General features: G+C 40.8%; 1 protein-coding gene across 1 annotated transcript in view; it reads right to left on the bottom strand.

Annotated features, from left to right (window-relative positions):
* Window positions 1-16,481, bottom strand: part of zgc:171482 (zinc finger protein) — a 59,196-nt gene that overhangs the window by 23,970 nt on the left and 18,745 nt on the right. The window contains exons 3-4 of the mRNA XM_031737118.2: window positions 10,894-10,986; window positions 4,041-4,218 (exon numbers count right to left, since the gene is read on the bottom strand). Coding sequence (XP_031592978.1) covers window positions 4,041-4,218; window positions 10,894-10,986 — 271 coding nt within the window. The remainder of the gene's footprint in view (window positions 1-4,040; window positions 4,219-10,893; window positions 10,987-16,481) is intronic.

Raw genomic sequence — 16,481 nt, 5'->3', positions numbered from 1 at the left:
GGAGAGACCCTGTGATGTTTTTTCTCCTCTCTATCCCTTGTTGCACCACCACTTCTCCTCTCCTGACTGTGATATCTGCACACTGGAGCAGAAATAAGTGTTTTTCACAGAGTGGGGCATAGGCAGTGTGCACGATAGTGTGTGTTCTGGAGGAAGAGGTGTTGGGTTGAAGTGTATGGGGATGTGATGTGCATCGGGGAGGGAGCACAGGTACAATCTCTGCTCTCCACCACTCAAAGGCTTCTCCAACACACATGGACCCTACAATTTCTATCCTCACCTTTGTTAATGTCCAAGTGTCCTGAGATGCAAGTGAATGCCATGAGTGCCTGCGTCAGTCATCTTGCCTCTGTGTTTTTCTAATGATTGCGCGTGCATGTGTGTGTTTCTATGCCCATGTGTGCCCAAGCCTGTCAGCTTGGCTGTGCATCTTCTGTGGCGCGCTCATCTCGGAATGATCGTGAAGGGTGCTTTTTGACTTTAATCTCTCCTGAAATCCTCTTCTTTTCTCCCAGGTCACTCTTTCTCTCTTCTTGTTCTCTTGTTTCTTTTCCTTCAGGTCCTACTGTCACAAAACGAAGCAAACTGCACGACAGTGCCTGTACAGAAGTGACACTTTCCCCAAAAGTAGGCCAGAGTTTAGCAAAAGTCACTCAGGGGCTTGATTATAACACTCCATTTTGTAGCGATTGTGCCTTTATAGCTGTGTGAGTTTTCCCTTTGAATCCAATTTGAATCACATTATGTAAAGCTCCCCTGGAGTCAATTTAGCAGCACAGACACTTAAAAACACACTAATCTTGAACAATCATGTGCTTCAACAAAAAAAATATCAATCAGTAGATGTCTTGATTTGTTAAGAACACATTTTACTAATCAGGAGACTTTTATAAATTAATGTCTGTCTGTGTGCCTCATCTGCTAAGTTTTACTTCTTGGGCCTCTGGCGTGTTGCCATTTTCAAAAACATTTCCCCCCGAATCCCAGGCTAGTAGTTTTGACTGAACCATCACTAAAGCTGTCCAAATCCACTTCAGATAAAAAAATAAAGCCTTTGAAGTAAAAATAGTTCTCAGTTCGGTAAAACATGTCACAAAGAGGGGATGTATACGAGCAGAGGTGAGAGTCTATTTGACAACTGAGTCATGGTCTCTTGTGATGACAGGCTTTGTGTGTTAAGATCAGCAATGAGAACCTATAGATGCATAGCTTAGCATGGAAGAATAATAGATTGTGTTCTGTCTATTATGTATTGCTGAATGCTATACTGGTGCATCAAGTAGTCTGGTTGAGATTTCATGATTGAAAGGAATTTTTAACATACCCTTTAAATGCTAAAGAGACAAGATGCCTAGTGCAGCGGTCTAAGAGCTTTAAATGTGTTACATTATTAACCAGAATAAGGTTAACACTTCTGATTCAAGGTTCCAAACATATGATGTAAAAAAGAATATAAGCCAGCAATAATTGATTCAAACTCTGTCAAATTGTGAAACATAGACGTGTATAAGAGCCCACGTGCAGAGACAGCATCCTGTGAAGCTCACCATTGATAGCATTTAAAGTTGTTGCCACAAAAAACACCATCAGGACAGGACATGTTTTTGCACTGTGCTCACAGAGCTGGGCGTTTGGAACACCTCTGCACTCATCAGGATCACTTCTCTTACCAAGTCAATCGATATCAGCATTGGATATTTTAAAGAGGGTTTTTGTAACCAACAACAGTGTGCAAAGGACTTGAGCTATCCCTTACTTCTTTATATTTTCCTAGAAAAATGGGGAAGAGGTGCTGTGAATTATTGAAATATGTGCAAACATACATGCAAATAAGGCAAAAACTGAGTTTGGACTATTCTAACAAGCTTGTAAATCAACATTTGGTATGATGACCTTTATTCTAAAACACAGCCTGAAGGCACGCTTTGTTGTAATTTCTTTAAGTAGTCTTCATGAATAGTTCTTGAGGATTGTTGAAGGACATCCAAAGACCTTCTTCGGATCTTGGCCGGGTTTAATTGCGTTTGCTGTCAAGACGATCCCTCACTGCTTCAATAATGTTGTATAGTGGGTTTGGGATCATTGCTAAGCTCAAAAATTGTTGTTATTTTCATGATCAAATCCTGGCAGATTTTTTCTATATTAATAATGCTAACAGTTTTGACAAGAACCCCAACCCCACTGGTGAAATGCAGCCTCAAACAATGACAGCATGCCTCCAGCATGTTTTATAGGTTGCTGTCACTCACTATTATGCCTCAACCATTCTCTTCTGTACATATTGATGATCAGCCAAATATTTAAAATTTGGATTTATCACTCCATAAGACAAGTTGACACTGATTTTCAGTCCAGTTCTACCTACTTTAATACCTCATACCACAGCATTTTCTCCTTATTTCCTTTCCTTAATAAATGCTTGTTGACAGTGAATATTAGATGGTTTAACTGAAGTGCCAAACACATCTCTCAGTTCCTCTGTCAGATCTTTGCTTGATTCTTTCCTGTTTCTTATGGACATGACCTGAGATATGGTTCATCTGCATTAGATAGTTTCATAGACTTCTTTTGTTATTCAACTTTTCTAGTTTCCTTTGTTTTTTTGCCAAAATATGCCAACCTTTCAGAAAATAGCTCTTTGTTGGTGGTTTTTGAAAGAGAGTGCTAATACCAAAGTGACTAAAGATACTATTTTACTTTCATTTTTACTATGTAGACACAACAGTTTTTTTTTTTTGCTTGAATGAGTCAGCTTAACAAACAGTCAAAGAACAAAATAAACCAAAAAACAACAAAAAACATTATGAAAATGAGTGAAAAATCAGCCAATGTTTCAAAGAAAAACTTTGAAAGAAATGAGGACTGGCTCAAGGGTTTTGCACAGTACTATAGCAACGATGAGCGCATGACGGAAGCATGTTAGCTAGGGCATGTTAGCTAGCTAGCTTGTTAGCTGGTAGTCTGTTGACTACTGGGAGGGGCTTTGTCTCTCATCAACAACAGTAAAGAAAGATGGAGGATGAGGCAAAGAGAGCAGAGATCCACCAAAAACAACTTGTGACCAAGAGCAGAGCTGTGTCTGCTGTTTGTTGCTTAAAGGAACAGTTTAATGCTCTTTTTACTTTGCTGTCCAAAGCTCAAAGAATATTTGGACACTGCCTTGACTTCTTCTGCTGCTGTGACTGCTGTAACAGAAACAAAGCACCGTGACTGTGGTTTTCAAACTTTTTGAGGCACGCCAATATTTCAAAGCATGCCCGTATTCATATCTGTACAAAACAGCTTCTGTCTTGTCGGGCACATCTTTAGTTTTTCCTTTCAATTTTATTCTCAGTAGTTTCACTTTGGACAATCTATTTGCTGCATCTGGACCTCTGACATGTAATTTTCTTTTTTTGCAAGACTTGCCTGTCCACTACCATATGCCTTGCCCCTTTCCAACTATCAGACAACAAAAGTGCTGCTGCGTGTGTTTCAAACCCAGCAAGCTTTTGAAATGGGCTACGTTTCTGTCAGAATGGTTGTTTGGTTTCCAAGAGCATCTTTATCTTGCCTGGCACTTTCTTAGCATTAGCAAACTTCTCACAGGTGATGCATTTGAATGGTGTTGACACCTCAGGTCTTTCTGTAGCCAAGAGACATGCAGCTTTTGTGATAGTGTCTGCTGACAGTTTTTTTCTTTTTTCTAAAAGTTCTGTGTCTTCTGCAGTGATAGGTAGTTACTCCACACAAGAAAATGATGTGTTTTTTCCCCCTTATTAACTTCCTTGGTGTCATTCAGGGCCTTTGATGTATCACACACGGATAAATCCCACCATCCAGCAACTGCAAAATGAGACTGGAGTTCCCTTCATTTATAACTATGGTTGTCATAAAATCTCACAGCACACCAGGATTCGGCTCAAAGGCACACTAGCGTGCCTTACTACACCATTTGCAAACTTCTGCACAGCTTTAGTACGTTAAGTTAAATATCTGAGTTTAATCTTTATGTAAAAGTCTAACACAGGTCAATATAAAAACTAGACTGCATGCGATACCTGTGTTTGTGGGGTTGGCTATGGCTGTGGGTACACTGGGTGGCTCCCCCAGCACCAGGCGGACTCTCTTGGCATGGGTTTTGCCCTGGTAGTGGGACTGTGCCACAATTGCAGAGGTGAAGAACATGTTACACAGGGTACAGCACTTGTTCCTGTCCACTTCTGTCTCTGCACAGTCCTGTAGCAGAAACAGAGGAAGAGAAATGGTAAAAGAAAGTGTCAGAAGGGTGAAGAGAGGTGTTGAGAGAGAAAAATAAATCAAAGTACAGGAGAGTATAGCGAGTGGAGAGGTGTAGGCTGATGACGAAGGGAATGGTGTGAAAAAAGGCAGGGAGAGGTAAAAGTGAGAAAAAGAAGAGAGATGGGGGGAAGGAAATGGAAAGATGTAGCCTTTACACTGACCTCACTGGGCTTTTTCTCTCTCACTTCCTCACACACACACACACACACACACATACGTGCACACATGAAGGCAAAGAGAGGACTAATCAAATATTCATCTGTCTCTCTGGGCTGAGATTGTGGCTTCGGCCTTTCACCGCAGCTGGTTCATTACTAATGATGAGGGGGAGTTGCTCCCTACGGAAGAGTGAGAATACAAACAAAAAGACCAACCAACCGCCTGATTGACACAAACATGCAACCACACACACACACACACAGTCATTCTTTCATCCATCAGAGTATGCTGACTTGCGGTTAGGCAATAAACACTTGCCTAGTCTTAACCTAAATCTAACCTAGCCTCAACCTTAAACCAATCCACACAGAGGGACTGTGATGATACATTTATGTACTCACAGGATGAGTAATACATGCACGCATGTACTTTACTTTGAGCCTTGTCCTGAACACTCAGAAACACTTTAAAGCCTACTAGAATGTGCAACACATCACACATATGCTGCAAATAACTGTCAGTGTCAGTCTTTGTGGGATATATATATATATGTACATATTTAACAGGGACATAGAACAGGGACAGGTCAGAGTAATAACTGATATTCCAGAAACAGAGACACTGTCATTAGAAGTCTTTATGGTTTATATATATAGTAGCAGTTCTGGCTTCATAGGTCAGATGAATTCAATTTAATCCTATATCCCATATCATCACATTTTATAGTTGTGTGCTTTCAACTTTGTAGCATAAGCTTTAAGAAAGGTACCTTCTTGTTTCACTATGTCAATGACCTGTTACAGTCAGCTCCGTGCCTTAAATCAACCTAAAAATGGAGCTCGCACGTCTGAATTACAAGTCAGCAGAGGAGACCTCTTTGTCTCTCATATCCAAGCTGTCCAACTAACCATTTGCATTCAGCTTTAACTAGACTAGGTCAAAGGGTCCCTACACACTATTATTACTTTCATTATTTGCCAGTCAAGAGCAAAGAATTCGTTAGTGCAAAGAAAGCAAAATATTTCAAGACAAGACAAGAAATGTACATCGATTTCTTTCTGTTACATCCTTGCTGGGAAGCATCAGGACCCATGCACTAAGAAAGATGCCCCCCAGAAAACACTGGTAAGTGGTTTGAGTGATCTGTTTTTAACGCGCCTTCATAGTCTTATCTTACCCTTGTATTCAGCGCTGTCCACTTTTTAAAAGGACACTTTAAAGAAACAGCTGTAGACAGTGTCTACGCATTAGTCTCTAGTTCTGCTAATGCTTTGGCATCTCAAAGGAGTCAAATCCAGGTGCCAGAATTTGCAGATAGCCCTTGCCACACAACTGGAGGCTGTTATAGCAACGTTTCTATGTCTTCCTTGAACTCTTCGCATTCAACCTCCACCTTCTGTCTGTTCATCCGGGCTTTCTTTCTTTTTCTTTTCACACTAGCGTACTTTTTAGTCCAGGTGTTAATTCGAGTTGGAGGAGAGAGAGACCTCACTCTCGGTGAGACTACAATAATAGAAATGTGTCTGAGACACCATATCTGAGTATGTGGGTGCGCGCGGTGCGTGTGTTTGTGTGTCTGCCTTATGTCAGCTCTGGTTAGCATCACGGACACTGGATGTGAGAGTTAAGGACACCTTTACCTTGCAGGCTTAGCTTTGTCTCTCAGCTGTCCCATCTCTCTCTCCCTCTCCATCTCTTTCTCTCTCCTTCTTCTCTTACTTTTTTGTCTCTCTGCCTTGCCTTCACTCTTAGCCTTTTTCTATATCTCTTTGCCTCCCTCCATCCTCTCTCCCCCTCTGGGCTCCAGTCTCAGTGACTCTGTGTGTTGTGGGATGAAATATTTATCTGTATTGGCAGGCCCGCGCAACCGCCTCTCCTCCTTCCTCTTCCCTCCTCCCGCCTCGCCTCCTCTCCTCTTCACTGACTCTCCCTGCTGTGATCATGTTAAAGGCTTGCTATGAACTGTCCCAGACCTCCGCCCTCCATCACCATTAGCATTAGAGCTACACTGTTATCTTGCTCTGCCAATATCATCAGCCAATATTGAACTCTGTATTATTTACAGTATTGAACACACTAACGGTATTAGTTATACAAAAATATATTTTTTAAAAAATTCATGGAGCATTTTAGAAACAGTGTCATCACACAGTTTCTCCAACAAATCAGGTTAGACTAAGACTCAAACCATTATCTGCACCACATGGAGCAGACTAAGCATTGCAGCTGAGCAGAAGAAGCTTGTGGACTATTTGACAACAGTAAGTTGCTAAATAGGCTCTAAAAATCTTGTTGGAAAGCACTGTTAGCAAAGAATATCAGCTGATATTTCAATAATGGAATTTTAAGCTTTCTAGAAACTGATATGGACTTAGGCCCCAGAAATTTGTATTAGTATCTTGGTTTCTTTATTAGCACATGCAGCACTGTCTAATGTGTATTTGCCATTTTGATTTTGTTGTATGTAAAGTAAAAAACAGCTAATCTATATTTATCCAGTGTTTTTTATTCATGATTGCAGCATGGGGCGACAGAGACTCTGTAAGGACAAGTCTTCTCCTCTTTTCTCTTCTCTTTTCTTCTTTAGGAAACTTTTTTTCTCTTTTTCTCTTACTCCATCTTTCCTTCTTGCCTACATTTCTCCTCCTTCCTCATTACCATATCTTCCCCACTGCCTCTCAGTTTTTGTGCCTCCTCTCATCTCCTTCGCTATTTGTCCCATTGTCCTGCTTTTCCACTTCCCCCTCATATACTCCGTATACCTTTTCCTTCCCTGGGCAGTGGTGTTGAGCTCTTGTTCTACTAAGATCTTGTTGTACCAGAAGGAGGAAGATAAACTGCAATAGGCTGATGTCCCATCCTTGTGTGTTTTTGGGTTTTTGTTTTGTTTTTCCAGTTTTTGACTCAGGACAAAAAGCCTGAGCTGTTTCTCTGTGGCAGTCTGCAGCAGTCTCACCCGTCACAACAAACACTAAAAAGTAAGCGAAGCAGTCGACAGAGATGGAACTGAAACACAAAGAAGCATCTACTCGAAAAAATCAAAGATGTTACACCAGGGATTTAGTGACAGTGCGGGGAATGTTTTAAACAATCTGAAGCATGTGTGGGTGACTGACATATGAATAATTGTCAGCTCATTACAGCTGCCACTCTACCAAACCACTTCAAACACTAAATAGCGTCTCTGACTCACAGTTTTTCCTCCATCGTGCGGAAAGTCGTCACCTTTTCGCTTTCTTCGTTTTTGATTTCTAAATCTCTGCCATCGCTCATTACTGTGTTTCTCTCTGTTTTCCACACCTCGCTGTCTCTACCTGTCGCACCTCGCGCATCTGTTGAGACCGATTTGCATGCGACCTAATTGTCGTGTGTGTTTTTTGTTTGCACATGCCGCACGTATGCCTGTTTGTCCGCTGCCTGACAGTGACGTCTGTATCGCAGATTTTGTTTTTTCTTTTTCATTTTTGTTTGGGTGGCTTCAATCTGCTCACGCACCTAACAATAGATTCCTAATTAGCTGTGTTTATCTTCCTCTCCTTCTGTTTTTCTTTTTTCTGCTCCTCCTCACTTCTCCCCACTGTTCTGTGTTGGGGCGCTGTGGGAAACATTGCTAAATATACTCGTGGAGCAGCTCAGGGAAACAGAGCTCTCATTTAGAGCTCGAGGATGCTCTGAAAGTGTAAATTAGAAGTAGTCACAGTGAAAATACAGCAGTGGAGGAGAATAAAAGGTGAAGAAAAAACCTTTTTTTTCTTCTGTCTTGCCCTTTGTGCGGGTGAAAAACTGCACAGATGGAGAGAGAGAACAGGGTGGAGAATAGGGCAGAAAAATGGATCATGTCTCCTCTTTCATCTGAGAGCACCTTGACGACCTACTTTCTCCATGTTTGTTCTGTGACAAAAACTTTCACCTTTACACACAAACACAAAAACCTTAAAGCATGGCATTTTACACTGACATTTCAATCACTCTGCAAAAAAAAAAAAAAGCCTTTTCTGCAGTTCCCATTGGACTGCACCATGTCAATCAGCACAACACAGGAGGGAAAAAACATTGAGATGAAGTCTAGAGAAAAGACGTGCAACGCTTCCCCTGGGAGAAAGAAAGATGAAAGAGATGAAAGAAGAAAAGTTTATTCCGAATTGAATGCTGACAGTTTCACCTCGGGAAATGAAATTAATCTCTGCTCATCTTACATCAGTTTTCCCGCCTTGTCAAATAATCAATGTCACATCTCTGCGTGAAAGGTTATGAACAAAGTGCTAGCTGTGGCACTCACAGTAGGTTACAGTATAGCAGATGCGGGATGTGTGTGTCTTCGTGCACACAGCCTATTTATGTGTGTTTAGTGTCCAATGTGAGGTGAAATCCACAGTGGGCTGAGTCATGTCTTATTTGGTTTTTAGAGAGACAGATGGAGACGCAGGTGTGAATATATCCACAGTATGTGTGTGTATGTGTGTGTGTGTACCCATAAGCCTTTGACATATTATTTTATGAGTGTCTGCAGTGTTATGTGTTACCTTTTTACAACTTTTGTTGTGAACTATGGTTCCATTGGTTGAGTGAGGCCCAGGTCACACAGTCCTAGAGACTAAATGACGACCCTCTTGAAACCACAGGCCACTAGGGGAAAATGTACTTTCCCTGACTGGTTTGTGAGTCAAATTGGGAGTCTGTAGGTAAAATTGATCACAAAGAAGTATTTGGAGCTGCACCCAAAACCTCCTTGTGGTTCCAGTTTGCTTTCCATTTTTTCGTTTCACTAGTGCACTCAGTAGTTGGCAAGTATTTGCAGACAAGCTGGAGTCTACCAATGCAAATCTACAAGCATACAATCATAGTTAGATGTTGTCTATGGATCCATAATTCACTGCAGCGTGTGAATTTTAAACATGTAATACTTTATACTCATTTGTATGCAACATCAGAACTGTTTGATGGACTACAAAATTCCCAGCAAATTTTAGTAAGTCAACTTTTAAACCCACTTCATATATACTGTACAATTATCATGATTTGGACATATTTCTCAATTTTACTTTCCTTTTCAAAATATTGTCACACAGCTATTTCTGACACTTATGTAGAAAGTAAGCAATATTTATATATAGTGGTCTTCAGCCTTCAGACCACTATAGATAACAGATACTAAAGACTGTCTTTAATATCTTGTAGTTTGGGATTGATCTACTGATCTACTTTTTATCTAAGAGAATGGTTCTTAAAATTTAAATGAATGCAATCATTAGGAAAAGAAAGACTCTGCATAGAAGGATGAAGGAAATGGTGTAAAAATGATCATGGGTCATGTGCAGGCAAACAGTGGGGGAACAAACCAGTACATGGACCAAATAACATAAGTCTGTCGAGAAGCATAGTTTAAACACCACCACTGTACTTGGTTGCTCAAGCTCTAGGGCTTGAAACTGTTAATCCAGGTCTGTTTTTACGCTTTAGTCTCGCTGGATTTATTTTCTGAAACCTTTAGAGACTTTCACCCTCTTCACCTCTCCCTCTGTCTCTCTCTCTCTGGAATTGCTAGATTTGTCAGTTAGTTTTAAAACCTTTATTTTTCCACCAGCTGTGTCCTCACAGTGTGCACAGTATGTGCTTTTAGTGTGTGAGTGTATATTTTATGCCACATGGGACGAGCCAGATAATTGGGACACACAATGCAATATTGTAAATCTTCCTCTACACAATAGTCGATTACACACACACACACACACACACACACACACACACACACACACACACACACACAAATTAATCATTACCAAAATAGCAGTTATACTTAATGTTTGAAGCCCAACAATTCAATGTAGGATACAAATGCAATCTCAGCATTTGCCACAGTTACAGAATGGGGCTCTAGAAATACAGACACAATGGCTTTCCGACTGCACATGCACACGGACAGACACACAAACATTGGTAATGCACTGACCTCCTTTGCTATGGCCTGCAATAGTCAGATACAGAGCTGCTTGGCGCTGTCTGCCTTCACTAAATCTGACCAAAGCAGGCATAACCTCTCTTGGGAGAATTATAGCCCACAACTGCATACAAGAGATCAAACATTCCCATGAGCGCTTGGACACAATGGTTAAGGATGAAAGTGGACGAGCCTAGCAAAGGATTAGACTAAAGCTAATCAAAAACTAAGGTTTTTGTCATACACATGTGATAAAGGACATTCAAAATAAACGCCTTTGCTCCTACTAGAGTTTCCATTTAACTGCATTGCAGAAAATTATTTCAACTTATTTAGTTCATCAGTAAATATTTAATACATTTTTACATGCATGTTAAAAAAGTTTGGAGTGATAATATACATTTTAGGTTTATATTTTATATATTTGCACAGCGGTGGACACACACACACACACACACACACACACACACACACACACACACACGGACACACGCACACAATGAGTGGAAGCATACTGGATTATCTGGCCTCAGTCTTTTGGAAGGTGGTCCTCCATCTTCAGGATGAAGCATGTAGAACAGACGTACCTTGTTGGCATGTTTCTTACTCTGGCAGAGAGAGAAAGAAAGAAGCAGAGGGTCAACTAGGAAGTGAGTTTTTTTTATCAACTGTGCCAAGTGGAAAAAAAATCAATGACTGTCACTCTATCTTAGCAACTCCCTCCAAGCTTTTATCTTTCTTTCACCTGATGATGCTAGTAAACATTTTGCTCCTGGCCAGGTGACTAATGGACTGGGCCGGCCTCAGCTTTGTGGATCCCTGACTAAGATGTGGAGAAGTGTGTTAGTGGTAGTGGATTGAAGACTCTTTGCTTGATCTGCACACATTGAACACTGTGAAGTGCTAAATGTTGGAAGTGAGGAAAGACTTTTATATCGGAGAGGAGAAATCAAATGCTAATATTCAGTGATAGGTATAACTCCACCGTGTGGCAACATGTAGTTACAAGCTTTATACTTTTATATACTCCTTCTGAAAGGCTATCTGTATCTAGCTCAATTGCAACCCAGTATCGTGTGTACTAGACAAGCCAGTCCACTGTGCCCATTTCACGCTTTGCCTCTTCAAAACATGAAATTGACACATGCAGAAGTTGCATTACCAGCAGAGGGCGATAGTGAGGGAAAAAACGTATGAAGTACATTCCAGGGTCCTTAATCACCGGACACGGTTAAGCTAGGCGGCTAATATGTATTTACATGTAAATGTGTTAATAATGTCTGTTTAAATGCTTTTCCGTGATTATTTTCATGTTGGCTTGAAATAAAATATCTCCCTTTGCTGTTACTGCAGCTTACTGCAACTTCTGCATGTGTGTACATTTCATGTTTTGGAAAGACAAAGGATGAAATGGACACTGTAGGCCAACATGTCCATTACACGATTTGCATGACAACTGTGTTCAGAAGAACTTTCAGACCTTAATGATGAATATAAAAAAAAGAAAAGAAAAGTGGGTCACAGTAGGTGGCAAAATTCATGAAACCTGGCAACCTCAGATGTAATTAAAAACTTCTTGGCGATACTAAGCTTTTCTGTTTTGTGGACACGGTAAATGTCAAGCATAAGCACAATGAAATTAACAGTGTCTAGAGACCAAGTCTGGAGATATCTAAATGCTGATACTGAGTCACCCCCATAGTCTCACATGGCAAAGGTAAATCAATCTTGTGCAACAGACACCATGTAGTAAAGATTTGCATTGTTTATTCAACACATGATATACAGCAACATGATCCTACATGATTCAACATCCTAACAACTCTAAGTGGTGCAAATTTTATTTATATCTCATCCACCTGACCTATGGAGTTAGTGTTGTGGCCATGTCGACCAACAGTTGGCCTGACCAGGGGCATTACTAAGTGGGTGGCGGGCACTGGCCACCCCCCAAAATTTGCTGGCCCCAGTGGCTTCCCCTGACAAGTATGACCTATGTTGGTAATAATGTTAATAAATGTGAGCACAAGAGAAAGGAAGACATGCTACAATGAGTTGAAACATTAACTTGTTATTAATTCCTACATATATTATTTTTGTCACTCACATTGTGTCACTTTGTTGTCCCCCGTGATTTTGCGTCGGGACCTGCAGAAATTCTCAAATACATACACAGACAGAAGGTTGTGTGTCACCCCAATATTTTTAGTGGCCACCATATGGTCACCCCTATAAAAAAAACTCTGGAGGCGCCCATGGACCTGACACAGACAGCTGCTAGGTTTCATCTGCTTGAAGTTGGTAAAGTTGAGCCCACTACTGTGTTTAAGGTGCTGGTTAATTTATAGCATCCATTATTTTCCTGTTTATCTAATTCAGTGTGGCTGGAGCTTATCCCAGTTGCCAGCGGAGGAGAGGCGGCAGGCGGGGTACACCCTGGGCAGTCGCCAGTTTGTCACTGGGCTAATACAGGAAGAGAAAATTTAGAATTACCCTCTAACTGCATGTCTTTGGATTGTGGGGGGAAGCTGGAGTACCTGGAGAGAACCCACAGAGACACAAGGAGAACAATCAAACCTCGCCAGATGGTTGATTTGAACACAGAACCTTCTTGCTGTGAGGCGACGGTGCTAACTATTGCACCACCGTGCTAACTGCTTTCGTTTCTTTCTTCTTTTTTTAAAAAAAAGGAATTATTTGTCTGTACGTTACAGCCAATCCAACATGTTTGTGATTGGTAGTATCACATTAGTTTGTCATTTTAACACTAATTAGTCTATATGAGTGTCTGTATGTTACACCCAATGACTGCAGTTTGCTAATCAAGATTGCTAGCAACAGCTGATAACTCCACCCCTTCAAAGAAACTTCTGGCATCGAAAATCCCACACAACAAACTAAAGCTTTGAAATGCCTATGTCCATCTGTATTGTCTATTACCCCAACATGCACCATGGTGCAAGGACATAATCACTGCTGCTTGCACCTTTCATTTTTCTTGTATTTCCTTCTGTTCTGCTGTAACCAAGGCACACTCCAAAACAATTCAATTTGCTCTTCTTACTTTATTGTGTTAAGCTGAATATAAAATCCTGTTGGAGGCAATCATTCTCTCCTAAAACACTATTCATCGAAGGTTCTTTTACTTTTTTATTTCATTTACTTGTATTTTTTTCAATAAGCAGTGAATTAGTTTACACAAACCCAACTGTGCTAACACAAGGACAGTAATCTATCAAGCTACGTACTGCACTCTTGCTGTAAAAGCTTTACTAGCATAAACATGGATAAACACAACAAGAGCAAAGAAACTGTAAACAGATATTTAAAAACCCTAGAAAAACTAATTATTACATGATACGCACGACATTTTAGCCAATGTTCAGCAACGAGGGTATTATAATTCAAAATATGCTTGTCATGTAACTATTTCAAATGACAGCAAAAGCCATTTCAGTTTAAAGAAACCTTTTATTTCAAGGCTTTTGCTGTGAAAATTTGCACGAATATGCAACACACACGCTCCCCATCATTATCTGAGACTCGCCTCTTAATTGACTGTAGATTTTACTGCTGCGCTTGACTATTTTGTTCTGGTTACTAATATGTTATTCTCGCTACACCTAAGCGTGTGTTTCTTTGTCTGCATGCATTACTGTACTTAAGGGTATAACCAATATAAGCTATAATAAGCCAGAGTGGTGTTTACATGAAAGGACAGCGAGCCGTCCTTGAAGCTGCTAACTGTCACTTTAATGCGGGACAATGAAAATCCCCCGAAACACTGCAGGGTAAAGATTACAGAGTGTGTATGTGTTTTGACAATGCTATCTTGGTTGACACTGCTATCTTGCTCCATACACATAATTTTACTGCCATGCTCTGGCCTTCATTCCTTCCTACTATATAACGTATATCATTATCTATAAATTCTAGGGCTGCCATTATTTTTTCAGCGTTGACACGATCAGAAAGATTACACTTTTACTACTCCATATGCAGCAAACACAGATTGTTCAACCAAGTGCAGGCACACGAGTACAGCCGGTGATAATGAAATGCGTCAAGAACAAAAAATGTGGAACTTTGGATTAATGAGAAATTAATGTGATTAGATCAAAGTAAAACTATTTGTCAAATGCTTTTATCTGCCAAACTTTTTAATCTATATGACATCATATCCATATGATATGAAAGTAAATGACAAGGCATTGTAGTTGATGCTCCAGTGCTTTGATTGGATTCTTCGCCCCAAGGACAAGAACCCGACCACGAACTCACGTCTCTTCACTTGTCAGACTACTGTTGATGCATTTTGTCAGTGCCTGTGTGTGTCTTGTGTTCATAGGTGTATAAATGGTCATGTAGTTGATGGCTTTGGGATATGGGCTAAAAGCAGGACCTCATGTCACCATGGTTACCCTGCACTGACCCTCCGTGCTCGCCCTTCTCTAATGGACTATCCATGTCTCTCTGTGTTGTCTTCCCCTGTTTCTCCGAGTGTAAAATCAAGACGGAGGAGATAGACAGGGCTGGAGACAGCTACATAAAAATGTCTCCCACAACAGCCTTTAGAGCTGTGATATGGCCAGGAGTGACATGGGCAGAAATCAGCTCCAAGATTGAAACCACTAAAGTAAACATAGTTGCAGAGAAGCACTGTGCCACCAGAACACTTAAAAACCTTCCTACCACTCTGGAAAAACTAATTGGAATGGTTTATGGAGGATGATAAGCCCCAGATGTTGAGCCAGCCTCCAAACTCTACAGATCCTAACTGGGCTGAGAACACTTGTGATGTGCCTGAACAAGCCTGATCGATGGAGGCCCATTCTGCAACTAACTGTGCCAGTGCCAGACAGCAAAGGACATCCCTAGGTCTTATATTCATGTCCTGATATGTCAGAGATGTTTTGGCCATTCCATGGTTGAACTTACAATGTTAGGCATGGCACAGTTATATATGTGTAAGCAAAAGAATCTTGAATCTTTGAATCTTTGAAAAGTGTTTTGAATCACATGTAGGACATCTCAAAATAAAAGCAGTATTGACTGGTTCACAATTAGAGAAGTGTCTCATCAAATAGTGAATAAAGCCCTCACACATACACTGTCTAATGCTACGGAAGAATAAAAATGTGCCAAGATAATGCTAGAGTTGTCTCTATTCAAATCCAATGAAAAGGACATACTTGTCAGTGTCACTGGCAGCTGATGGAAATTTCCCCTCTGCCACACACAAAGCAGAGGAGGAAAAAGCTATGAAAAAGAATGAAACCAAGAAAAAGACCATGATGGCTGGTGGTGGTGATGGAGGAGCATGTGGTTAAGAAAAAGTAGGCAGACATGCAAAAGACACTGCACTGTGAAAAACCTGGAAGGGGAACTGAGAAAAGGAGGCTTACCTAAAGGGACTTAATGAAGTGCTTAAATATATCTGTCTTATAACTTTTACAATCAAATGCTTAAGTGTGTGACAAATGAAACTGAAGATAAAAGAAGAGCTAGTGCAATGGCCCTCAATGCCCTAACACACAAAGCAATGTTAAAACCTTTCATATAAGGTGCTAAAACCCAAAGCACTCAAACACTGGCAACTTAAGTAAAGGCAGGTCAATACTGATTGATGTGCCAGATTCTTACCAAGTGAAACTGACATTTCTAGTCTGAGACCAGACCTGGTCATCTGGTCATGCGTTCATCACTACGTTTATGTTGTTGAACTGACAGTCCCCCCGGAAGATAAAGTAGAAGTACCTGCACAAGAGTGGAGGGCACTTTGATATTCTGGCATTGCAGCAGAGAGTGAAGACTGAGAACGGACGTGTTACGTGTGTCAAGATAGAGTTGCTATAAATTAAAGGAAGGGCTAAAGGAAATGAGCATCTCAGGACAGACGCTCAAGAAGGTGAGGAATTCACTTATTGATGCAGCAGACAGAACCACTGACTGTGACTGAAACAAAGGGGCACATGCTGGGCTTATAGTTGACAGACAGGTCACACACCTGGGTTTGTTCAGCCTTTGGTTTTAACCTGAGATAAAGCGCTGAAACATAGAATGCCCAAAATGCATTGATGGTCCTATTGACCAACAGCAACAC

This window comes from Oreochromis aureus, linkage group 13 (assembly GCF_013358895.1).
Source record: "Oreochromis aureus strain Israel breed Guangdong linkage group 13, ZZ_aureus, whole genome shotgun sequence".
Lineage (NCBI taxonomy): Eukaryota > Metazoa > Chordata > Actinopteri > Cichliformes > Cichlidae > Oreochromis > Oreochromis aureus.
This window is presented reverse-complemented; position numbering and strand designations above follow the sequence as displayed.